General features: G+C 38.5%; 2 protein-coding genes across 19 annotated transcripts in view; one reads left to right on the top strand and one right to left on the bottom strand.

Moving 5' to 3' along the window:
- REPS1 (RALBP1 associated Eps domain containing 1) overlaps positions 1-6,065 on the top strand; it is a 63,313-nt gene extending 57,248 nt beyond the window's left edge. For 6 of the 13 annotated variants that reach the window (XM_070733617.1, XM_070733620.1, XM_070733618.1 and 3 more), the window contains 6 exons: positions 622-804; positions 939-1,034; positions 2,159-2,307; positions 3,667-3,772; positions 3,933-4,024; positions 4,753-6,065. In XM_070733617.1, the coding sequence (XP_070589718.1) occupies positions 622-804; positions 939-1,034; positions 2,159-2,307; positions 3,667-3,772; positions 3,933-4,024; positions 4,753-4,918 (792 nt within the window). In that variant the 3' untranslated portion in view covers positions 4,919-6,065. Of the gene's footprint in view, positions 1-621; positions 805-938; positions 1,054-2,158; positions 2,308-3,666; positions 3,773-3,932; positions 4,025-4,752 lie in introns of all 13 variants that reach the window. The other 7 variants (XM_070733624.1, XM_070733625.1, XM_070733626.1 and 4 more) reach the window with 3 other exon arrangements.
- ECT2L (epithelial cell transforming 2 like) overlaps positions 4,354-27,294 on the bottom strand; it is a 72,544-nt gene continuing 49,603 nt past the window's right edge. For all 6 annotated transcript variants that reach the window (XM_070733611.1, XM_070733612.1, XM_070733613.1 and 3 more), the window contains 6 exons: positions 22,700-22,773; positions 21,506-21,662; positions 17,600-17,665; positions 15,061-15,146; positions 12,587-12,759; positions 4,354-7,232 (listed from right to left, as the gene is read on the bottom strand). In XM_070733611.1, coding sequence (XP_070589712.1) covers positions 7,093-7,232; positions 12,587-12,759; positions 15,061-15,146; positions 17,600-17,665; positions 21,506-21,662; positions 22,700-22,773 — 696 coding nt within the window. In that variant the 3' untranslated portion in view covers positions 4,354-7,092. The remainder of the gene's footprint in view (positions 7,233-12,586; positions 12,760-15,060; positions 15,147-17,599; positions 17,666-21,505; positions 21,663-22,699; positions 22,774-27,294) is intronic.

Genomic DNA, 27,294 nt, shown 5'->3' with positions numbered 1-27,294 from the left:
CCAACCACAAGTCTAGTGCCAATTCTCCCAGCAGAGCTTTAAACTGATTGGCAGGAAGATCAGAGGGACACTCCCACTGTAAATGCCTGATTGGTCGGATTGATAAATAAGGCACCAGAATAGAAGCCTTTAGTTCCTAACACCATGAGAAATTTGTCTTTTCCCGTGGTCTTAGGCAACCCCTGTGAAATGGTCGTTGACCCCCAGGTTGAAAACCACTGCTCTAGGCCATGAAATACTGTCCCCTCTTTATTATGGTACTCTTTGTCACTGCATAGGGCTGTCTTGGAGAAAGCGAGAAAGAATTTTGTATTCCCTAAGTCAGTGTTTCCCAACCTTGGCAACTTGAAGATATCTGGACTTCAGCTCCCAGAATTCCCCAGCCAGCATTTGCTGGCTGGGGAATTCTGGGAGTTGAAGTCCAAATATCTTCAAGTTGCCAAGGTTGGGAAACACTGCCCTAATGATGAGCTCTCATGTGAAAGTGTCCTCCTAACCAAAGCCATAATTTGACTGAGTTGGTGATGACTAGTTTAAGTGTAGAATAGCAAACTTTTTTCATAACTTTTTGCATATGTATATTTTTTTAGATTTTTAAAAGTATTTTTTCTTAAATTATAGGCTGGAAGCCACGTTCATCGATCAGCAGATGCTGACGGTTTAATAGTGCACAACAATACTTCACCTCAACAAATCCCAGAGCAGCCAAACTTTGCAGACTTTAGCCATTTCGAGGTTTTTGCCGCATCAAATGTAAATGAAGAGGATACTGAAGAAGTTGAGAAACTTCCAGAGGTCGTCCAGGTTAGCATATATCTGTATCTATCTATCTGTATATGTTATCTATCTATAGTACTATGAGACCTTCCATAAATTTGAAGAGCGCTTTCATCCTTAGCCTGGATAAGTTTCTGGAATATGTCTCTGACTCTCTTTAGGTAGAAAAACCCTCTGACACTTCAGGATCTGTAAGAGTTGCCAAAGGAGATGGAAGAATAGAAGAGAAAACAGTTTCTACTACCCCTGCAAACATGGTATGCAACATACTAACAGGTGAACATATCTCATAAAATGTATTACTCATTGTACAGAAATCAATTCATTCAGGTTTATTTTCTCTTTACTGTTTATAAATAATGAATACAAAGCCAATAAGGGGGGGGGGGGGTTGTTAAAGAACTGAAGAATCGTGGGAAATCAAGGAATTAGCATGCAGCGCAAATGGCTGCTGCTGTATTTTGCGGCTGATGTCTTCAGAGAGGTTTATGAAAACTATCCCCTTCCACCAAGTGAGATGACCTCTCAGAAAAGGTTCTATATCCCTAGGCACAGCCACCTTAAAAACTTGTAGGATTGTGTGTGGTCTCTTATTAACGAGACTTACAGTAAGATCTCTTTAAAAGCCATAATTAATTGTATTAATTAGTTTAATCATTGGCTTTCTGGGCATGCCTTCAAGTCAGTGTTGACTCCTGGCAACGGCATGGATTTGGCAAGGTTTTGGAAGTGATTTGCCATTGCGCTTTTTCAAAAGCTGACTGGCCCTCTATGGCTTTGTACACAGGATGACATAGGAACTCAGTCTCCCGGTTTGTAGCCTGATGCCTTAACCCAGGGTTGCCAAACTCAAGGTCCCTGAGCCATATGTGATCCACGGGGTGCTTAGATCTGGCCCGCGTGGCCACCCTGAAAACAGCAAAGGATCGGCCTGCAGTGACTCTACCAAAGAAAACGGAGCTCAAGAGGACACACACGTCCCTCCCATGGTTCATTTTCAGCCACAATGGCTTACTGGCCTCCACCAGTGAAAATGGAGCTTGGGGGAGCTGTGTGCGCTCCCCAGCTCCATTTTCAGTGGTGGAGGGCTGTGGGAGGCCATCACTGCCAAAAACGGAGCTCGGGAACAACCACAAGTGCCCGACCCCCAATATTAGTGACGTCAAGCTGTCCATGCTAAGCCTGGCCACACACACCGTCCCCCAAAGTCAAACACAACCCTGATGCAGCCCTCAATGAAATCAAGTTTGACCCCCCTGCCTTAACCCCTACATTAAAGTGGTTCTTACAGCTTAAATAATTAAATAATAACTAATATTTCTGAGGTCAGATGAAACTTACTTCAATATGTATTCATCAACCATGATAACTCTCTTTCCAGGCCAAAGGCACTACACCTCTAGCACCACCACCAAAGCCTATCCGCAGAAGGCCAAAATCCGAAGATGAGCTGAGACCTGAAGTTGAGGAGCATGCGCAGAAAGCAGGTGCCGTAGCTGCTGTTCTTGCTTCTCAGCCATCTATTCCCAGGTAACCTAAGATATGTATGAGTATCTCTGATTGCTGAGATGTTTTCATTTTAAATAGCAAATAGATTTATTAAAGCATATGTAATGGTCTATGATGCTGGGATTCTCAAATTGCTAAGAAAGGCACTTAAAAACAAGCTTTAATCAGCGCACAAGCTTTAATCTGCAAAAATTGAGGCTGTAGAGAAAATTACTGCAAAATATTTTGCAAGCTATTTTTCCAAGTGTCTACTTATTAAAATTACATAAAATATCCATCTGTTCTGTATAATGGTGGAATGGAATGACTCATGCAAATACATTGATGCACATAGATCATTCTTTCATTATGTGGAGCTTTATTTCTATGATTGAGAATATACTTATTAGTACCCAAACTATCATTAAGTGTTGTACATTATGATTCTTGGTGAACTTATCTTTTCTTTTATATACACTGAGATCATATGCACAAATTCCTTTTGTGTCCAATCACACTTGGTCAATAAAATTATGTTCTATTCTACTCAACTAACTAACATTGGGGGTAACTTTTTCCATCTGGGTGATGCTCTTAACTGAAATTGAATTCTAATGTGTGTCCAGGGAGGGAAGGCTGAAATTGAAACTTTTTTGGTATTTTTCTAAGTTATAGTGGTCAAAGTACAGGATAATGCGCTTTTGATTTTGTTAACTGCTTCCCCCCCCCCCCGCCCCGCCCCCTTAAAATAGCCTGTGGTTTTGTTGCTTAATTTGGGAGGTTGTTCTGGGCAGGCCACAAAATATGACAGGCCACCACCTACGTTTACACAGGCAGTCCTATAAGCTGATACTGTTTAAACTGTTGTTGGAAAGATGTTCAGTGATTTTAAAGCTATGAAGTTGTGAAGAATACAGTAAAATAATGAAATGTGTATATAACAGCTTTGTTGTTTCAAACACTTGAAAAAAAAGGATGCTGTATATACACAGGGAGCAGACACTGACATTTGTAGATTGACATAGATAGGTAATCAAACCTTTGCAAGTGAGCTAAGAAGTTCAGAGAGGATTCCATACTTCCTGAATTACAGATATTCTGTCCTGTTGGAGCTTCAATAAAACAATTCAAAAATGATTTGAGTTGTTCAACAAGGGATCTCTTTATAGAAAAAGAGAGTTTTAGAAAGTGCCAGTAAATGCATATAAGCTTTAAATACTTTATATAGTAGCTCTGTAATCTGAGAAAACAGGACGCCAAAATTATAAGAGGCATTTTCTTTACAACTGTACAATTACAGAGCTAAGGAATTTAACAATATTGTGTTCAGAACAAATTGAGCTTTAAAGGGAAAAAGTTTTCCACAATTCCTGAAAGTTGTTTTATGAAATGTCCCCTCAGATCGGTGGGAAAGGACAAGAAAGCTATTCAGGCATCAATTAGACGAAATAAGGAGACCAATACTGTTCTGGCCAGACTGAACAGTGAATTGCAGCAACAATTAAAGGTAAGATAATTGACAAGTTATTACGAGATGTTTTACAAACATATATTGTGCCTTCTGTTTAGCAATCTTGTAAAAAAAAAGCCCAAGATCCATAGCTTTCAGTTTGCATGTTCTCTTCAGCGACTTTCTTCATATAGTTTAAGTGAGTTTTATTCTGCAGAATACCAAAGGCTTCAGAACATGTTGTAAAACTACAAAATCCATGAGACTAGGGAGGAAAAGGGAAAAGAGCCATTCAGTTCTTCAGTTCAGGTACATAATGTATGAATGAGGAGGAGATGTTGACATTATATTCTCAGACATTTCACTGAAAGAGTTGGTGGAACAATCATCATTAGAAGATTGTGACTGCAAATTCTCAGAGAAAATACGTTTTTAATTGTCACTACATTTTCCCATCGACATAGCTTTGTAAAAGTAGATTTTCAACCTTATTCACGACAACTACTCTTAAGACCATTATTAATTTGACTACTAATAAACTGACATAGGCAGTTCATATCTATTTTATATTTTATAAATATAAATATAATATTTTATATTTACTAAATGTAAAATAAAGAAGTCTTTTTTAAACATGGTTTGTTTCAATATTTCTTTATTCATTTACTTTTTTACATGCAAAGAAACCACACGTGTTTCTCACTAAACAAGATTATTTAACTTAATTACTGATGTGTTTTAAAGCAAAATATAAAGAACTCTTGTTTAGGCAGAAATTTTGCATGCTTGAATTAAAAGTTGTGTCTGAGTTCACTGTCTTACATTATTTGCATAAACATTTAATTTTCTCTATAAAATCAGATATATAGATATATAAGTAAGTGTGCATGTATATATAGCAGAGGTCTTCAAACTTGACAATTTTAAGACTTCAACATTCTGAAGTCCACAGGTCTTAAAGTTGCCATGTTCAAAGACCTGATATATAGTAATACACTTTCATTAAGGTGTCTAAATGGCATTTTTTCCCTTTCTAGGATGTTTTGGAAGAAAGAATTTCACTGGAGGTTCAACTGGAACAGCTCCGACCCTTCTCTCACTTATAAACCAATTGCCATTAACTGTGAAATAATTAACTCTGAAACAGAAATTTGGGTAAAAGGCCTAATTAAAATCCCATATGTTTCACTCAGTGCACTCTGAACATTTTTGTTGTGATTGTTATGTCCTCTGTCCACAGTTGTATTTAAGTAACTTTTTATAATTTTAATACAAACAATGGAATAAGTGTTTCCTTGAATGTTCAATATATTGGCACTGCCAATCTTCCCGTTTTCTTGGGAGGACATAATTTTTAAGTTGGAGCCAGATTTATACAACTTAAGAGGCCTATATCCCAAACTGGAACTGAATACTGAATGAATTTTCTATCTTTCACGTCAAAAATCATGAATAAAAACATCCCAATAGCTGTCTTTATCACAAAAGCACATATGTTTATCACAAATACCTTTTACACATCTGTCTTGCTGTGTAAATGGAAATTAGCCCGCTGTGGTCATCACTGATCCCCCCCCCCAAAAAAATCAGAGTTTGCAGACTTACAAATCATTAGTAATTTCAGAAGTCTATTTTTTGAGTAACCCAATTATCTTCCAAGTCCTGCCTATGTCTTTTGATACTTTGCCATACCAAATTCCGCTGTCCTTGTCTGTTAATACATTGCATGTGTGACCACAGCTTGACTATTGTTGAAATGTTTGCAGTCATTATGTCATTTTTGCAGTCTGCCCACAAAATGTTTCTCTTCGGTGAAAGAATCGGGTGTGAATCTCAGCCATTCATATTCCCTGGACACCACATATAGTTGCATGCTTTGCACATTATCCTTTACAAACTGACACATCCACCAAACATTACTGTAACACACTGTGTGATCAAGAAATGTGTCAGTACCTCAACTGTTCCCGTGTCGTTCCCATCCACTACTCACCCACACACACATACCCCAATTTGTGTTTCTTTAAAAAGTTGGGTTCTTATTTCTGTTCATGTCTCCAAGCATTCTTATGGCTTGTAAGACAGGCTTCATTATTAACACAAAGTTTCCTGACTGTATCCTGCTATTCAGGTTGATGTACTGTATTAGGATTTGTTGTATATTGTATAATACACACCTTTTGATCTCATATGTAAATTTGCATTAATGCTGACTAACAGCAGATATTCTATTTAATGGCTTATTCTGGCTGTGGGATCATAGATGTTAAAATGCACGGAAGTATCTCAGCAGAATCAGAACTAGCAAACTGTGTGATTTTTACAACAATAAAACAGCACAATATTTTAATTGGAGTTCAGCCTTTTAAACTGACTCAATAACAAGACAAGTGAACAGAACACAATTTTTTTACAATTTTTTTTAAACTGAATATAGAATCAGTTATTTTAAGGCTAGAATTGGGTGGCTTCATTCATTAATGATAGGATTGGGGGGGAAAAGACATTTAACAATCCAAGGGAACCATACTTTATAAAGAATTTCTACTAATCTAAGGTCATGCAACATTTAGTCACCAATCTCTTCCATGAAAGGACTAGAAAGGTAGTTATATCCCTTATTTTCAATCTTTGAAACAAAACCACTTTGTTCTCACGCTTTATTTTGCAGCTCACGAGCACTTGGATACAGTGTGTGCCTGCCTTATAGTATCATGCTGAATCCCAACATTCTCATATTCAAATCCTAAGATTACAGCTCTTGTGCAATATTTAGTTTGGAAATTTCCTCCAGCACTAATCAATATAAAGGTTGCAAATGCCTACCCAAGTATTCGTGCAAGATACCGATGAGAGTATAGTGATAGTGTTTGAAACAATCTCTACTGCAAAATTTTCAGATATAAATTTTTGACTGCATAAGTAAAGTCCAAAATCAGGCAAGCAGTATTTTATTGGTGATAAGTATTTCCTTAAAAAAAACTTCCGATATCTATTTTATTAATCACGTTCATAACCTATGACTAAACCACACGCTCCTGTGATAAATCATTGTATATACTTATTCCTCACTAAATTTGCTTATTATAAGAAGATTAATGCAGTTAATGGTCACATTCACCATATCATTAAATCATGAGCAGTATACATGGAAAGTATATTGGTAGCTCTCATTTAGCAACTGCCCCATATAGCAACCATTCACAATTACAACAGGGATGAAAACTTTGTGACCATCACATTTACATCTCTTATAGGTTTATAAAACATAGGAAAAGATTTAAAATAAGATCATATACACAGACATGGATTTCATATAGCAACTGCTTCATCTAATGACAGAGTTGTCAATCCCAACTGCAGTCACTAAATGAGGATTATCTTATTTGGTTTACATGCTCACTGATGCTACAGTGAATTGCTTTTCGTAATGTAGAAAGCCATACAAACTTGTCTTCATCTGTAGAACAAATCCACTGCTGCTTGGGCCCTTGTAAAAGTAAAGCATTCTTGATATCTGAAAAGAAGCAAACAAAAATTGTCATTAATTTAGATTCCTTAGGAATGTTTGTTAAGTCAACCAACATGCAGCAGTTAAAAATTGGAATAGACATACATTGCAAAAAAAATTCTCGTGATAAGTATTTCTTGCATAGGATGCTTGAAAATTCCAACCTGTATGAATGTATTAAGACATTTAGATGGCTGCCTGCCTTATCTGGCATAACTGAACAGCTTATAACAAAACAGAAGGAATAAAACCAGCTACCAAAGAAATACAACTTATCCATAAACAATTCTTCCCAATTCTTTCTTTCTTTCTTTCTTTCTTTCTTTCTTTCTTTCTTTCTTTCTTTCTATCATCTATATATCTATCTATCTATCTATCTATCTATCTATCTATCTATCTAATCTATTAGACTTCTCTTGCCACTCTTCTCAACTGACTCAGGGTGGCATACAACATAATAAATGCAATACAATACGATGTGTAGAAATCTAATTTTTTTAAAATAGTACAAGCTAAAAATTAAAAATCCCATCTATCCCAACACATTCATCCACATTAATCCAATCCAGTCAAAGCATTGGCCAGAGCCAATCACAACGCTCACGGCCAAAACGCACGTCGGCCGAGAAAGATCTTCAAAGTTTTGCGAAAGACCAGGAGGGAGGGGGTGGTGTGGATCTCCGGAGGGAGTTTGTTCCAAAGGACTGGGGCTGCCATAGAGAAGGCTCTTCCACTAGGTACTGCCAGACATTGTCTGGCTGACAGGACCTGGAGAAGGCCCACTCAGTGGGACCTAACCAGCCGCTGGGATACATAAATGATTGTAATCAGTGAATTTCAGCTTTTCTCTATGCCAATGCTGATGTAAAAAGTCAGCCTTTCAAGATTTTTTTCAAAGAGTAAAAGGTGCTGCTAAGACCAACCTCACAAGCCCTACTAGGACTAGGCGATGTATGCCACCCCGAGTCTTCGGAAAAGGGTGGCATACAAATCTAATAAATTATTATTATTATTTAAGGGACTAGAGCGAGATGGGTTTATTTTATTAATTGAACTTGTATGCCTCTCCGTGGACTCGGGGCAGCTCACAACATATCAATAACCAAACAGTATCCCATAATAGAGCTAAATCCAATTAATTCTAGTTTGGGCCAGTTCACCCAAACCAGTAGCAACCTGCTAGTGATGTCACAGAACTAGTTCAGTTTGTGCCGGTACATGGGCGCCACCATCTCTGTTCTTTTTTTTGGAATTTTTGTTAATTTATTTTTTCTTCTGAGCATGCATAGAAGTTGAATTTCTGGCACTACGCATGCGGTTGCCATCTTGTTTTTTTGGCTTTTTAAAATTATTATTTGAAAGTGTGCACTCCTGAGGTATAGCCATGCGGCACGGGAGGAAGCGAACTGGCAGCGAGGTAAGTTAGAATCCACCTCTGGACTGGAGCACTTACTATATCTGACCTGGCAGCCCAGGGAGATATCCTCAGATGTGTCTATGGAGATTTTGAGTCATCCAAGTCATGGTGATCCCAAAGGTGCTTTTTCAAGAGGCAACTGGACTTTCTGGTTTTTCTTTGAAGACGTTTTGCTTCTCATCCGAAAGCTGCTTCCCTTTAAAGCCAGATGAATAGCATCTGACTCTAGCCGGAGGTGAAGAAGTTTAGGTGAGAAGCAAAACATCTTCAAAGAAAAAGTCCAGTTGCTTCTTGAAAAAGCATCTTTGGGATATCTTCAAATATCTTCAGAGATGGTTTTTCACATGATCTGTCCCGTGCCATCTGTTCTGGCTCTGCCGGCGTGTTTCAACCGCCCGTAATTACAGGGTAATTAGTCCAGGAAGACACACCACACAATAAAAGGAAAACCCCAAAGTTTTTATAAACAGAAAAACAGAAACAGCTCCTTTTTAAATGTCAAAGGGATTTTCTGGTACACACAAGGCACAGATGAAATGCAATCCAATTGCTCACCCAATAACTGGGAAATTGAGTCCAATTCTAAAGTCCAGAAAGTTCACACACAATCTTGAACAGCAGAAAAATCACGATCTTGACGAAACAATGAATCAGATAAACTGCCATGAGCCTAAAACACCAGGCTGCATTTTTATCTGTAGCACTAATTACAGCAGCCCCACCCAACCACAGGTGGCCTCATTTTCTCTTGTAATAATCCTTCAGTTGTTGTCTCCTATGCATCGCTCTACGCATGCGTGGATGTGTCATTAATTCTTGTTCAGAATCCTGGGATGATACAGATGATTGATCTCCTCCTGGGCTGTCTGCCAAACTCCCCTCTTCCCTGTCACATCGTAATGTGAACCGGTGGCAAAGGTAAATGAAACCCACCCCTGTCTTGCACTTATGCCATTGCATCATCCCCATAGTCCCATGATCAAAATATGAGGTGCGTGGCAATTGGCATATATTTACAATTGTTGCATCATCCTGTAAATTTTTTTACTTAAAAACCATGTGATTCACCTAACAACTGCACTGGTTTGCTTAACAACAATACCAAAAAGAGTTGTAAAATCAATCAGGCATGGGTCACACTCACTTAGCTACAGAAATTCTGGCCTCGGTTGTGACCCTAAGTCGAGGACTACCTAAAATAAAATGTATTCCATCTCCAGTGTACAGGTAATCTTTGATTTACAACCAGCAACGGGCGTGGTTTATTTTATGGGTGTGGCTAAATAATGTGACTGGGTAGGAGTGGCTTACAAGCCATGTGACCAGGTAGCAGTGGCTTGAACGATCATCATTGTTCAAGTGAACTGTTAAGTCCTCGATTTACAACTTTACCATTGTTGCTCGCTGGGGTGACAAATTGCTTCGTGTATCCTGCGCTCTCTTTCCCGGGTCATTCCCTGCCTCAGGCTGGGTAGCTAGGCAAACGGGTGCTTCCAGAAGCACAAATGCTGCCAGTGCCGCTTCCATCCATGCCTTCTGCTTGCACCTCAGGCAGGAGGTGGCCGCGTGATGCTGGAGGGGAGCCGGGCAGGAGAGAGGGAAGCTCGTCCGAGGCCAGGAAGGAGGAAAGAGGAAAAAAGCAAGGAGCATAGACACAGCAGCAGCAGCAGCAGGGGGAAAAAGGAGAGCTGAGCCCAGACCAGTAATCCAGGAAGAGACAGCCGCCAATCAGCTGGAGCTGCGCATGCATCTTCATTTCCACCGGTGTAACTGCGTTCCACCTCGTCCTGCCTGCTGCCCACTCCTGCTTACAACCGTTTGTTTAGTGACCATTCAGAATTACAACAGCACTGGAAAAAGTGTCTTATGACTGTATTTCACATTTATGACCATTGCAGCATTCCCATGGTCATATGATCAAAATTCAGAGACATAGTAACTGACTCATATTTATGACGGTTATAGTGCCCCTAGGGTCATGGGATCACCTTTCGTGACCTTCTGACAAGGAAAGAAACAGAAACATAGAAGATTGACGGCAGAAAAAGTCCATGGTCCATCTAGTCTGCCCTGATACCATTTCCTGTATTATCTTAGGATGGATATACAGTATGTTTACCTCAGGCATGTTTAAATTTAGTTACTGTGGATTTACCAAAGTCAATAGAGAAGCCAGAATCCTTAGCAACCGTGCTACTAATTTAACAACTGCAGGGATTCCCTTAACAAGAAAGATAAAATGGGGTATAAACGGGGGCAGGAGAACGCAGTGGGGTAGCAAAACTGGAGCTCCACCCCAGAGCACCCAATTTGTACTGAAATATGTTGAAAGAAAATGCAGGGCATCCTGCATAAGCGACACCCACAGTGTGGTAGTAAAAATTTTAGTAGCCCTTCACTGGGCATAAATCACTTCAGAAATGTCTCGGCAGCAGAAATTTTGGGCTCAGTTGTGGTTATAAGTTAAGGACCAACTGTAGTAGATGGGAAGAGCTGTTAGTGTATAATTTTTAGGAATTCCCGTCCCTCTGCTTTCCCTTACTGTGACTGTAGATTCAGGAGAGAAAGAAAATAAAATATTAACAAACAAGTTTGAGTCTGCTGTAAGTCTCAGTATTTGCTGCTGGGGTGGCAGATTTATCAAAATGAGTGCATAACATTGTAATGAATGCTAAATCATATCCAATTCCCTTAAGGCTTTATTCTGAAATTGTGGAAGTCTATTTAGAATACAAACTGGCATAAAGAAACAGCAGAACAATGCAAATCAAACTGATGATAGTTTAAAAACAACTGCTTCAGTAATGAATGCTTCCATTACCCTCATTCTGGTTCCCTTAGGATATTTAAGTCATTGACTGAGATGGGTGGCTATAGAAAATGAAGAAATAATAAATAAAATAAATTTTGGCTCAAGGACAAAAGCCTGAAAGCCTTTTATAAATTTGCACACTGTGGGAAAAGTAATTTGACCAAAAATATTCTGATGAAAGCAAAAATATTTTTATCAAATACATCTAAAGATGGATCCATCCCAACTACATTTTTAGAAGTAGAGCCAGAATTAAGCCAAACAACTACCGTGTTTACCCCAAAATAAGACCCTGTCTAATTTTTTTTTGAACCCTGAAATAAGCCTTTGACCTTATTGCCATGCAGTCAAAAACCCGATTGGGCTTATTATCAGGGAAAGTCTTGTTTTGGGGAAAATGGTAAAAGTCAATAACTACACAGTCATCCTTACTAAAGGTATCAAATTAGGCCAGAATTAATTGGAAAATTTAAAATTTAACAAGGCAAATACAGTAATACCTCGTCTTACGAACTTAATTGGTTCCGGAAGGAGGTTCGTAAGGCGAAAAGTTCATTAGACGAAACAATGTTTCCCATAGGAAACAATGTAAAAGCGATTAATGCGTGCAAGGGGGAAAAATTGCAAAATGGCGCTCTGCTGGGCACCGCCGCCCGGCTGTCACCTTTTGAAACAGCCGGGGGGGCTTCTCGGCGTTCACCCGAACCCGAACTTTTGCCGAACTTTTCGGGTTTGGATTCGGGAGGCCGCCGAGAAGCGCCGCCACCCGCCTGTCACCTTCTGAAACAGCCGGGGGGCTTCTCGGCGTTCTCCTGAATGCCGAACCCGGAAGTTCGGCAAAGGTTCGGGTTCCAGAGGCTGCTGAGAAGTGCCCGGCTGTTTCAGAAGGTTACAGCCGGACGGCACCGCCTGGCAGAGCACCGTTTTTACAATTGGCAGCAGCGTTTTTGGCCGATCTGGAGGCTGAAATGGAGGTGGGGAATTCCAATAGGGAATTCCATGGGCGGAGCTTTGACGTCACGAAGACGTCCTTCCTGGTCGGCCAAAACATGGCCTATACAGTATATTTTAAAAACTTCTATGACTGCATTCAACTTTTTTTTTTCTGTTTTAGAATAATGAAAAGCGTACATTTAGAGTCTGGAATGTCTTCAATCTGGAGCTGATGGAGCACGATTGTAGCCAAAAACTGGTATGTGACCTTGGGGGTTCGTTGGAAGGGCTTGTGAGAGCTGTTGCGTTGTGAAATAACAAGGATATCATTGAACAGGAAAATCCTAAGATCGTGGGTGTGCTCATACAACCTGAAAAAATTGAAAGATTAGTTTTGTTATCATGTTAATATTATTTATAAATAATTTAATCACCATAGGAGAACATTCAAATACAGCAAACATTTTTTTAAAAAATCCATTATAGTGAAAAATGTGCTAACGGAGGGGAGGAAAGGAAAAGTTTACACATTGAAAAATATAAGACAACACAAAATACACATGTTTTGGATCACTACAATAAAATACAGAAGTTAAAATGTTTCATCCATTCATACTCATGAAACATTTCCCTAACTGCTCAAACTCAAACCTCAGCAAGGACCTCGTTGAAAAGGCTGGTTTGCTGTACATTTTTGGAGTGACAAAATGTTAATGGCACAATTGCCTGTATTGTGTTGCCCAATGATATAATTATACTGTGTTTCCCCCAAAATAAGACCCTGTCTTATATTTTTTTGAACCCTGAAATAAGTGCTATGCTTTATTGTCATGCACTCAAAATTGAGCTTATTATCAGGGGATGTATTTTGAGGAAATATGGTATTATTGTTAATTGTCTTCCTATAGTTAATTTTTCAAATATTTTTATTGATAAATATTTATGAACTGTTTCAATCAAGATTACACTAAAGCCACAGCTGCAGTTAATGCATTGGTGACAGTAACATACAATAAGAAAAATGCAATAGAAATCTAGATTTAAAATCAGGATTAATATTTCTAGCAACAGAAGGTGTAGCCTCTCAAATCCCAAGGATTTCCAAATCTGCCAAGTTCCTATGAACCTGCTTGGTTGAGGAGGCAGCATTAGATTAGCATATACCCAGAATAGAGAGTTACATGTATAGAAATGATATAAAAATAATGATTTAGAAGAGACACTGACAGTTTAAAAAATCTTTGGGAATATGTTATCAGTCTGTTAAATATAAGATGAAATAGGATAATAGAACCACTCAGGGAAAGATAAAGAGGGAGAAAGAGTGAAGTAGGAAAGGGGAGAGAAGGAGTAAGAAAGTAGGAGGAAATGGAGACAGTGGGAGGGGAGTGTAAAGAAATGAAGAAAAAAAGAATGGTAATAATAGCATAAAATAGGTGCAAAACAGTATGTTACTGATATATTTTAAGGTATATGCCTTGATATATATACAGTAATACCTCGTCTTACGAACCTAATTAGTTCCGGAAGGAGGTTCGTAAGGCGAAAAGTTCGTAAGACGAAACAATGTTTCCCATAGAAAACAATGTAAAAGCAATTAATGCATGCAAGGGGGAAAAAATGCAAAATGGCGCTCCACTGGGCGCCGCCGCCCGGCTGTCAACCTTTAAAACAGCTGGGGGACTTCTCGGCATTCTCCCAAACCCGAACTTTTGCCGAACTTTTCGGGTTCGGGAGGCTGCCGAGAAGCGCCGGCGGCCGCCTGTCATCTTCTGAAACAGCCGAAACGTGGCCTCCAGGAAGGACGTCTTCGTGACGTCAAAGCTCCGCCCATGGAATTCCCTATTGGGATTCCCCACCTCCATTTCAGCCTCCGGATCGGCCAAGAACGCCGCCGCCAATCGTAAAAACAGCGCTCCACCGGGTGGCGCCGCCCGGCTATAACCTTCTGAAACAGCCGGGCACTTCTCGGCGGCCTCCGGAACGTGGACCCGAACCTGAACTTTTGCCAAACTTCCTGGTTTGGCGTTCGGGAGAACGCCGAGAAGCCCCCCGGCTGTTTCAGAAGGTGACAGGTGGGCGGCGGTGCTTCTCGGCGGCCTCCCAAACCCGAACCCGAAAAGTTTGGCAAAAGTTCGGGTTTGGGTTTGGGAGAACGCTGAGAAGCCCCCCGGCTGTTTCAAAAGGTGACAGCCGGGCGCCGCCACCCAGCAGAGTGCCATTTTGTGATCTGCGGTGGGTTCGTAAGTCGAAAAAAGTTCGTAAGAAGAGGCAAAAAAATTCCAAACCCCAGGTTCGTATCTCGAAATGTTTGTATCACGGGGGGTTCGTATCACGAGGTACCACTGTATAAGGAAATTGTGGAGAAAAAATGAAAAAAATATAAAAAGATACTGTAAGGTTTTATAACTGTGTTTATATTCTTATGTTTATGTTTATATTTGCATTTTTTCTGTTTATTTATTTTTTAAAAGATTAATTGCACTCTAAAAAAGAAAGAATGCAATATGAGACATTATTTACCTAATAAATAATTCAATATATTTAGCATTTATTATCTTCATGGTTTCTGTTTTGAAAGATGAAAACTTTTAAAAAACAAAGGAGCATTTCTATAATGCTAGTCCTCGTTTTGTTTATATTATCCTTAATATTTTTACTGATACATTTACCTGAATGGCAAATTCATTCTCCGAGAACAATTTAGCTGGGCCACATCTTGCACCATAATTAGATATCTACTGGCTTTCAATAACTGCTGTGAATGAGAACATTAAAAAGTATGCAGACTGTTACCAAATTTCTTCGTTATTTAATTGCAAGTGTTATAAATCACTAGACTTCTAAAAATTTTAAACATCAGAAGTACTTTCAGCTGTATTGATCAACATTCTTTGGATTCCCCCACCCCCCAAACTGTATGCTCACCCATTTCAATATCATGATTCTGGGTGTCAAACAGCAGTTTAAAAACATTAAAAAAAACAAAAGAGCTGAGTGGGTAGAGTGCAGCAGTACAGGCCACTAAAGCTGACTGCTAGATCTGCAGGTCAGCAATTCAAATCTCATCACCGATTCAAGGTTGACTCAGCCTTCCATCCTTCCGAGGTGGGTAAAATGAGGACCCGGATTGTGGGGGCAATAGGCTGGCTCTGTTAAAAAGTGCTATTGCTAACATGTTGTAAGCCGCCCTGACTCTAAGGAGAAGAGCGGCATAAAAAATTGAATGAATGAATAATATAATATAATATAATATAATATAATATAATATAATATAATATAATATAATATAATATAATATAATATAATATAATATAATATAATATAATATAATATAAAATAACACCACTCCAGTAAATATATAAATGGCTGCTTCTGATTCACCAATGGATGGTTATAGTGAAGGATCCAACATGTGATCAATGGGCAATAAATCAATACAGTACATCAATCTAGCCATCCATGGGCTGTCTCTTTTTTATTACAATTTCCAAGTCCAAGGCACTGGTGTCTGGAGATAATTAGAGAAACAAAGCCAAACTAACAAAATCTAAACCATGAGAATACATAGCTGCTTATGTTTATAAACATCAGAGTAGTTAACATTGAACCTAATGCAGGGGTGAAAGTCAGCAGGTTCTATAGACAGGTTTCTATAGAAATGGTGGTGGCGATTATGCGCAGTTCAGAGAACTGGTAAATAGCACCATTGCCTTGTCCCTCCTTTCCCTGTCCCACCCCTCCCACTCACTCCTTTTTGTCCTCCTTCTCCGGCTCATACACACAGAGCAAACATGAGAAGGAGAAAAGAAGCAGCCAGGTTGAATGCTAGAAGGCTTGGCTGAACCTTTCTGTCAGTTCTGTGCATATTGCTTGGTGGGGTTGTGCTGCCCAATCTTGCCATGAGTGATGTAAAGTTGGCCATGCCCACTCAGTCACATGACCCCCACCAAGCCACACCCAACAAGCCATACCTACAGAATTGGTAGGGGGGACATTTGAATATCTCCCCTGACCTAATGGTTCTTGCTAGGATCACAATCTCCCAGAATAGGCTAATCTTTGAATAGGAGAAGGAACATCTATGTTGACAACAAAACAAACATGTAGACTAGGCAGTGGCCAGGAGGTCTATTCCTTGGTTTTGGCTGGCATAACCATTGTAGTTTACTTGTCACAATGAACTGGTAACAGTAACTTAAACTCAGGGCACCTGGCATCTGGGCTATCAGTATGAACTCAACATGGAACTGCCTTGTTGGTAAAATATTATGGAAACCTTATTCTTAGTCAAGGTCACTAGTTACTATAACCTCCGAGACCGCCTTCTGCCGCACAAATCCCAGCAACCGGTGAGGTCCCACAGAGTTGGCCTCCTTAGGGTCCCGTCGACCAAACAATGTCAGTTGGCGGGACCTAGGGGAAGAGCCTTCTCTGTGGGAGCCCCAGCCCTCTGGAATCAACTCCCCCCAGAGATTCGCACTGCCCCCTCCCTCCTTGTCTTCCGAAAGAGCTTAAAAACTCATCTTTGCCGCCAGGCTTGGGACTCTTAGATCTTCCCCTGACCACTGAATGCCTTAAGTATGATTGCTGAATGTTTGGTTAATGAGTTAATTTTTTAGGTTAATCTCTTTCTAATTGTTTTTAATATTGTAGTACTAATTGGATTATATTACTGTTCTTTTTTATATATGCTGTGAGCCGCCCCGAGTCCTCGGAGAGGGGCGGCATTCAAATCCAAATAAATAAATAAATAAATAAATAAATAAATAAATAAATAAATAAATAAATAAATAAATAAATAAATAAATAAATAAATAAATAAACAAACAAACAAACAAACAAACAAATAAATAAATAAATAAATAAATAAATAAATAATAACACAATTCTTTGCTTGAATGGGATTTTAGCATAGTCAAATTGAGTAACTCAATTTTAACTTGCTTTAACTTTTATTTTTGTGTTTTTATTATACACATTGACCTGTAATGGACACAGTCCCATATTGCAATTTCATAAAAGGCATTTATTTTTCTATGTCATTCTACCCCAACATATTTCTTTGAGTAAATCTATTGGTTTTATCTGTGTCATTTATTGTTGAACATATGAAACTCATCTTATGGAAACATCTTCTGACATTATCACAAATAAATTCCATGCGCTTGTTAGACATTTTGGTTCATATAAACAATGCTGATTACTTACAGGAACTCCTTGGATAGATCGCTGTACATTCAATAGTTGATCATTTCTCTCCACATTCAGTTTCAACTAGAAAAGTTAATAAATGGGAAATAAATTACTGCCAGGAACTCTTTAGAGGGCTGTGCTACATAATCAAGAAGATATTCTTTAAAAAGTAAATAAAACAACTGTACGTTAACTTTTGTTTTAAAATAAGTCATTTTTTAAAAAAGAATCAAGTCAAATTTAGAACAGTGAATCAGTCATGTATATTTGGATTAAATTTTGAGAACCTATTTGATAGGCCCTCAAAGCATTACCTGGATCAGCTCAAATTACTGTCTGCTAAGAAAATGTAATTTCCTTCCTTTCAATATTCATAGAAAGAGTCACCTGTCTGAAAATATTTGCATACATTTAAAACAGCTAAATAAACTTTTGTGGGAGCAGATTGCCTTCAAACAAGTTTTGATGATTTATGTCTTACATAGTAGGCTCCCCAAGTAAAAACTGTTGTGTGATGAAAGTATACCGGATGAACAACTGAGCATTTACATATTTGTTGTATTTATCATGCATAATCATAAATATATTACAGAAGTGCAAATATACAAACCTAAAAGAAACTGGACAAGCAAACCAAGAAAACTGTCAATTATAGGTATCATAGAACAGCTTAGAAAAGAAGAATAGCATATGAAAAGTTGAGAACTCATCCCCCCTTGTTTTAATAGATGCCCCTCAAATAAGCAAATCTAACTGTATTGCTACCTGAAACCACAACATACAGCTTAGGACTCACTAAAAAAAATGGAAATTGCATAAATAGGAATAAACATACAATTAATTCACCCTTGCAGTGCCTTCAGAAAATCTAAAACTTAACAATTGAGAAAGATGAAATTATTACTTCATTTCATGACAGGGTACCCTAGACACCTATGGATCCAAAAACCAGCCATTCTCAGCCTTATTATATAAAGTACCAAACCTTACCAAGTGTGTAAACATTTTAATAAATCTAACCATTTTGGCAAAAAAAATCACGACATAAAATACAAACTGGACGGACACGACCTTGTAGATGGCCCTCACTCTGTCAAAGACCTTGGAGTACTCATCTCTAATGATCTAAGTGCCAGAGCCCACTGTAACAACATTGCAAAAAAAAAGCATTGAGAGTTGTTAACCTAATCTTGCGTAGCTTCTTCTCTGGTAATATTGTACTGCTAACTAGACCATACAAAACATTTGCTAGACCAATTCTTGAATACAGCTTATCTGTCTGGAACCCGCACTGCACATTGGGCATGAATACAATTGAGAGAGTCCAGAGATATTTCGCAAGAAGAGTTATCTACTCTTCTGCTCACAACAGAATACCTTATGCCATCAGACTTGAAATTTTGGGCCTTAGACAATTAGTCTGACCTATATATAGTACATAAAATTATCTGCTACAATGTCCTACCTGTCAATGACTTCAACTACAACAATACAACTTCAGCAATAGAGTGGTCAATACCTGAAATACACTACCTAAATCTGTGGTTTCTTCCCCAACCCTCCAAAACTTTAACCTTAGGCTATCTACTATTGACCTCACCAACTCATTCCTAAGAGATCTGTAAGAGGCATGAATAAGTGCACCAATGTGCCTCCCATCCCTGTTCCAATGTCCTCTTTTATTCATATCCATTTCATGTATCAATAACCATGTTTTAACCTACTGTATATCTGTTATCTAATACATGCTTGACAAAATAAATAAATAAAAGTAAAATAAATAAATAAAAACTAATCAGAGGAACCCTTATGGAAGTTATCAGGATTCATAGTAAAAACAGTCATGCAACATCTGGAAGCAATTGCCCTCCCACACATACAATCCAAAATGTAGATTCAGTTGAGTGTACAAAACATTTGCCATAATTTAAAAAAAGGAATTTAGAAAACCCGCACAATTCAATCAATAACATCTTTAACAGGATCAAATTCACAAGAGAAAAATGTATTCTTATTAGCATAGGTAACAGTGGCGCATATATATATATATATATATATATATATATATATATATATATATGCCACTGTTACCTATGCTAATAAGAATACATTTTTCTCTTGTGAATTTGATCCTGTTAAAGATGTTATTGATTGAATTGTGCGGGTTTTCTAAATTCCTTTTTTTAAATTATGGCAAATGTATATATATATATATATATATATATATATATATATATATATATATATATATATATATATATATATATATATATATAATAAGAAAAACTGTATAAAACAGTACATCTCCCACCAGCACATTATTTCAACTGCTAGACTTTTGGAGTGACCCCCCATACCAATGGAATATTTCCAAATATCCTAGGCATACCTCAAAATTCAACAGTTTAAGACAGAGCAGAACTTATTTACAACACACAAATGGAAAGATCATGAAAACCGCTATGTAGGACAAAGAAGCAGATATTATTCCTGAACATCAGATAGCAGCCAGAAGACATAATGAACAAGCTTTAATTTTCTATTGCAAAGATCAATTTAACCACAAATTTAAGTGAGAAAGTTTATCAATTTTATATCAATCCAAATCCAGCTTTACAAGAATATTCTCCAAAGCCTGGAATTATTGATTGATTTGATTTGTATGCCGCCCCTCTCCGAAGACTCGGGGCGGCTAACAACAGTATAAAAAGACAATGTAAACAAATCTAATATTAAAAATAATCTAAAAAACCCCAATTTAAAGAACCACTCATACATACAAGCATGCCATGTACAAATTCTATAAGCCTAGGGGGAAGGGAAATTTCAATTCCCCCATGCCTGACGACAAAGGTGGGCTTTAAGGAGCTTGCAAAAGGCAAGGAGGGTGGGAGCAACTCTGATATCTGGGGGGAGCTGGTTCCAGAGGGCCGGGGCCACCACAGAGAAGGCTCTTCTCCTGGGTCCCGCCAAATGACATTACTTAGTCGACGGGAATTGTGACAAATCAGTCGTTAACACAGAGAGAAAGAGAGATAAACCTATTTAATGGGTTAAGACCAGAATAAGACCAAACTGAAACTAATTCTCCCCGTGATAGGCATTCTTCTGGCTATAGTATCATTACTTGAAAAATAAAAACTATAGTTACTGAGTATAAGCATATTTGGAAGAATCTACAAAAATGTAAAACTGAACAACTGTGACTAGAATTTGTTAGGTAGTTTACTACTTTGGCCTTCTGTTAGGCACAAACGAAATATCCAGAGGTGGGATGCTATGGGTTTGCCTGGGTTCCGGAGAACCCATAGCTAACGTTATGGCCAGTTCAGAGAACCTCCAAATTCTACCCCCGGCTGACTCCTCCCATCCCGCCTCTCACAAAAGTCTCCACGCAGTCCATTTTGGATGTGAGGTAAATGCAGGGCCCGCACAGATCCTCAGACATGGGGGAAAATGAGCCTCACAGAAACTCCGTAGGGCCTCTGGAACCTGGGGGAGACAGTTTTTGCTTTCCCATAGGTGCGAGAAAATCCTCTGGAGCCTGGGAAAGGTGGAAACTGCTCCCCTGCGCCATGGTGCAGGAGGCTGACTAGGCCACACCCACCATGGCCACACCCACCATGGCCACACCCACCCAGCAATCAGGCAGAGAACCCGTTGCTGAAATTTTTGAAGCCCACTCCTGGAAATATCATATACTGTCATTATTTTGGGTTTGGGTTTTTCCTTTTGCAACTAACAGCAGCTCTAAAATGAACCCGCAAATCCCCTGCATTAAAAGAGGAGGAGGAGGAAGAAGCCTCCCCTATTTCAGAATCTCATTTGGGATAATTAAACTAGAGGATATTCTGTGTGACATGCATTCATCTAAAAGGGTGCAAAATAATCATCGTGCTAAAGCAAATATAGAAGACAGACCTGGTCTATGTAATCATTGAGTTGTTTCATTTGCTTAATTGCAGTGGCCAAGTCTTCATGGTCAGTGTGTTCTTGAGGCGTGTGAAGTTTAAGAGCACAGAGGAGAGTGATATATTCTTTGACCCTCTTAGAAGGGCAGAGCAGAAGTTCTTGTAAGCTACACAGAAAACACATACATTTAATGTTTTAATTAGAAAAATGACAGATAAGTACAGACAAAACAAATCGTTAAGAGACACATTTTTAAGTCAACTAACTCATATTTCTACAAACAATTTAATTGCTTTAATATCTTATCTATAAAACTGGATGCTGTGCAGACTGCTGTGATCTGCATGTTAGATAGATGACTCTATTTTACTGTATAATGAATATTCCTCTAATGTCAATGCTGCTAAAATACCTCAGGACCAGATATGCAGATTGTTAAGTCAATAGGCCAAATTATCATGTGTCAGTTGCCTATCTATCATTTCCCTTCATTCCTGGGTATGAGACACTCCCAAAATATATTGGGCAACATATCCAAGGAAGGGAGGGAGGGAGGAGAGAAAGAAAGAAAGAAAGAAAGAAAGAAAGAAAGAAAGAAAGAAAGAAAGAAAGAAAGAAAGAGCTAGTGTTTATGTTCATTCAAGTTAGAGACAAAATCAGGAGTTAAAATAGTTTTTTGCAGGCCAGAATATGAAATGGAAAGAAATTAGTACTCTTTCTGTTCCTGCCCTCTATGCAACCATAGATTTTTTCCTTTCCATGTACACTATATGGAAGCAGATATATAAACTTGCCAATGACAAAAGAATAGTGTGCATTTTCTAGATGAAAAAAGAATGTGCGGTATTAATATTATCCTGTGAAGAAAACGTGGCTGAAGAGCTCGTAGTACTCTAGCCACCCTAAAGCTACCTGGACCTCCTTTGCAAATTATTCCAGTTCAGTCGAAGAATTAATGGCTGCCAGAGCAATAAATTCCTGAGGTTTTGTGTTTTAATCTAGAACAACTGTAGCAGTCCTGGATACATGTTTCTGAAGCAATTTTCTGAAAAGCATTATTTGGTAGAGCCTAACTTTGCTTTTTTCCATATTTATTAGGAATCCCTCACTTTAAGTCAGAATCCAACCTCATAGAATATATATTTAATCCAATTGTTTTGGTCCCAGGTTATGATAACCCTTATGTAAAATTGTCGTGATTACCTTCTCATGGTAGTAACAACAGTCCGATCATGTCTTTTCAAAAAAGCACGGAATACTGGAATAGTTTCTCGGCACTATGGAAACAAGAGGTTTGGATTATCACGATGACCGGATTATGTAGGAAACAGGACAATTGTCTAATCTGGTTCAATCAGAGAGTTTTCAACAAGGAAAACCTTGTAATTCCCAGTTTCTAAAGGTGCTGCCTTATAATTCTGAGCTACCTCTAAACTAAACTCTAAGAAATTATAACGTCATTCAGTCATGTGTTTAGAATATTACCCATCAATTATGCTAAATATCTCTTCAAGGATATGATGGTGAGGGGGGGGAAAGCAAGGACTCAAATGAATGAAAATAATATTTTCTCATGTTGCTTTTGGGAGAAAGATCAAAAGCAACATGAGAAAATATTATTTTACTGAAAGAGTAGTAGATCCTTGGAACAAACTTCCAGCAGACGTGGTAGATAAATCCACAGTAACTGAATTTAAACATGCCTGGGATAAACATATATCCATCCTAAGATAAAATACAGAAAATAGTATAAGGGCAGACTAGATGGACCATGAGGTCTTTTTCAGCTGTCAGACTTCTATGTTTCTATGTTTCTATGAATGCAAATTATTGTATCTGGATTAAATTCATAGTTTGGTTTCTCTTATTTTTAATTTCTGAGATCTTCACAAATAGGTCTCAGAACAGAAATGAGAAATATTGAAGAATTTATTAATGGATACCAGGAAGAAATAAATTTCTAGTCAATCATATCTAATAACATCAAATAGATTTGAACTGTAGATAACAGAATATATGGCTGTAAGAGTATTTTAATATACAATTATGAGTAGTTAAAATTTCAAGCAACACATTCATGAATCTAACTAAGTTTGGGAAGAATGACAAACCCACTCTTCTTTCACTCCCTCCGGAGACCCTCTCTGTTTCTCCAGAGATTGCATTGAAACCTGAAGCAGTGGGAAACCAAATGCAAATGTCTTTTTTCCGTTACACATCACTATTATTTCCCAGGAACCTATGGGCACCTCTCAGCTTTTCTAACACAGATACCATTTCACGTTGCCCAATCTGATAGCACTCTGACTCAGTGTAATTCTTGGCCAGGCAGTTCATAAAATGCTTCCTGTCCAAAGGATATCATGGTATTATGATCGTTAATTAGAAATCTGGTGCTTCTAATGTGCTCAGGTCAAGATGGTTTCATTAAAGAAATATTTCTTTCAACGATCAACAAGACAAAGTCACATCAAACATGTGCTGAAGGGAACTGCAACAGAAAATGTATTCAGACTATTGTTGCCTTAATGAAGTTGCCAACACGTTTTCTATAGTGTTGTGGTTAGCTCTGCCCCAGCTCCTACCCCAAGGAATGTGCAGGTGGATGTGGGGGAAACATCCACATGCCGCAGGCCTGTTTTGCTCCAGATGGAATCTGCTGACGAAGCCTCCTCTGACCAAGGAAGCGTGAGTGACAGGGAAGAGGGGAGTTTGGCAGACAGCCCAGGAGGAGATCAATCATCTGTATCATTCTTGGATTCTGAACAAGAATTAATGACACATCCACGCATGCATAGAGTGATGCATAGGAGACAACAACTGAAGGATTATTACAAGAGAAAATGAGGCCACCTGTGGTTGGATGGGGCTGCTGTAAGATACAGATAAAAGTGCAACCTGGTGTTTTAGCCTCATGGCAGTTTATCTGATTCATTGTTTCATCAAGATCGTGGGTTTTGTGCTGTTCAAGATTGTGTGTGGACTCTCTGGACTTTAGAATTGGACTCAATTTCTCAGTTATTGGGTGAGCAATTGGATTGCATTTAACTTGTGCCTTGTGTGTACCAGAAAATCCCTTTGACATTTAAAAAGGGAGCTGTTTCTGTTTTTCTGTGTATAAAAACTTTTGGGTTTTCCTTTTATCATGTGGTGTGTGTCTTCCTGGACTAATTACCCTGTAATTACGGGCGGTTGAAACACGCCGGCAGAACATATAGTATCCATCTATTTTTGGATGAGGATACACCATTCTCTACCAGTCTGCAGCTAGATGTGTTGAATTATAAAGCCCATCTTTCCCAATCAACATAATGATAACTGAAGTTTAACATTTTCTAAGTAGACTTTCCACTATTGACCTCTCCCAATTCCTAAGAGGTCAGTAAGGGGCGCACATAAGTACACCAGCTTGCCTTCTGTCCCCTGTCCTTACTGTTTCCTTATTTTTACTTGTTGTATGTATTCGAATATTTAGACATTTACTTGTACCTTGTACTTTAATATTATTGAGAAAATCAATAAATAAAATAAATAAAGTTAGCTTGAGAACTTTAAGAATTCTCTGGGTAGGCAGATCAGATTTTTTTAAAAACCCAAGCCATACTTTGCATATAATTGTGTGCCAACCTGAAACTAGGCGTTCAACTGTAATTTGTGTCCCAATCTGTAGTTGCATATGATTATGATAGGAAGGACCTCATTTTATTAAATGTAAATCGATACCATGAACTCATTGAACAACTCAAACTAGGTTAAGGCCATCCAGTTCACGGGCATGAATACAGTATTGATTTTGCATCAGATATGGCAGGTATTGTTTTTCTTATATTTCCTTATTGTGTAATTGGATATCCAACCTTACCTAAATTGCTATACTACTTTGAGACGATTCCGATCAAATTAGATTTAAAAAAAATTCAAGCAATTACCGTATATACTCGAGTATAAGCCGACCCGAGTATAAGCCGAGGCACCATTTTTTGGCACAAAAACTGGGAAAACTTATTGACCCGAGTATAAGCCGAGGTTAGAAAATGCAGTGGTTACTGGTAACTTATAAAAATGGAAACCAATAAAATTACATTAAATGAGACATCAGTAGATTAAATGTTTTAGAATATTTATTTTAAAGAGGGTAAACAATATTTATTTCAAAGTGGGTAAATAAAAGCAATCTGATATTTACAATAAATTAAATAAAATTAAATAAATTAAAAAGTAAAAAAAGTAGTTCAATCAGCAACCAAGCTAAAACCTATGAGTCAAAATCCCTCAAAACAGGATTTTAGAGACTTAATTTTTCTCTCTATAATCCAATGATAAAGTAGAGAATCTGGAATCAACTCCCCCTGGAGAGTAGGACTGCTCCCACCCTCCTTGCCTTTCGCAAAGTCCTGAAAACACACCTATGTCGCCAGGCATGGGGAAACTGACATACCCTTAGCTGCTATGATTTCTGTATGGTTTGTCCGGATTGTATGATTGTTTTTATAAGGGGTTTTTTAAATTGTTTTTTTAATATTGGATTTGTAGATGTATTGCTTGTTGTGAGCCACTCTGAGTCCTTGGAGAGCGGCGGCATACAAATGTAATAAATTGTTGTTGTTGTTGTTATTATTATTATATTATTATTACTATTATTATTGGAGGTCTTCCAACCCCCTGCTTGGGCAGGAGACCCTACACTACTTCCAACCAATAACCAACAAAGAATCCCTACCCCGGTGAATGGACAGGCCTTGAGGTAGATATACGACTCCTGGCACTTTTGAAACCCTTTTGCAGAATAACCCTTTACTCCTAGTAGTAATGCTTACTCAGGGCCTCTTTTTCACTCCGAGGACCATTTCCGCGCACATTAGACTGCCATCCCCATTTGCGCCCCCCCCCCCCCCCGCCGGTCACAGACCTTTATATTCTGTTTCCTGTATTTTGCTTTTCCTAGGAATTTAATGAAAATGAATAATATTCGGGCCAGGGAAATGAGGAAAGGGGTCGGAAGAAACCCTGGCTGGGACCCTCCTTTTTGTCTTCTGAGCCACCGCAAAGGGTTTTTTGAACATTGATTTTTCAGGGTTTTTTTTCCTATTCAAGCAGGGATTCATCTAATAAAAATCAGGAGTCACTAACAGGGTATTTCCACACACAAAAAAAGAACAAAAATCCTGCACGCCAATCAACCCGTCCAAATTTCGGGCGAGGGTTGATCCCGGTCAGCGTGTGCTTCGTGATGCAATTTCAAAGACACATCCATGCAGAAGAGAAGTATTCTCCCCCCTCTCCTTTTTTCTCCCCCCTCACTTGATTTTAACAACAGTTTCACCTGAAAAACCTAAGAAAACAATCACGCAATACCGACAACAAAGCCCCATTTTCACCCACAACCCAACACAATGCAAAAAACAAAACAAAAAACCAACCCACAACACACCAGTAAACTATTCAAACTAACATGTTCCTATATAATTTTGTTATCTAACTGGACCAAAGCGTTTGTTACTCAAAATCAAGTTTAAAAAAAAAAGATTTAAAAAAAAGAAACTGGGTTGCGAAGGATGGTTTCCCTTCTCTCTCCCCCCCCCTCAGGTTGGGCCTCCCTAACCTCTTTATCCGTCGCTTTGTCCACTACTCCCAAAAGCGCGTAGAGGTCCAACTCCAGCAGTTCTTTATCGACCGCCATTTCCCTCACGACTCGCTTCTTCAGACGGTTGCCCACCGGGTTAATTCTCGCCGAGCTCTTTTTTTTTCCTCCCTTGCCCGCCACACACTCCTTCGCCCCTCCCACCCCAACAGCGATT

Source organism: Erythrolamprus reginae, chromosome 1 (assembly GCF_031021105.1).
Source record: "Erythrolamprus reginae isolate rEryReg1 chromosome 1, rEryReg1.hap1, whole genome shotgun sequence".
Lineage (NCBI taxonomy): Eukaryota > Metazoa > Chordata > Lepidosauria > Squamata > Dipsadidae > Erythrolamprus > Erythrolamprus reginae.
Note: the sequence above shows the minus strand (reverse complement) of the source record. Positions and strands in the feature narration are given on the sequence as shown.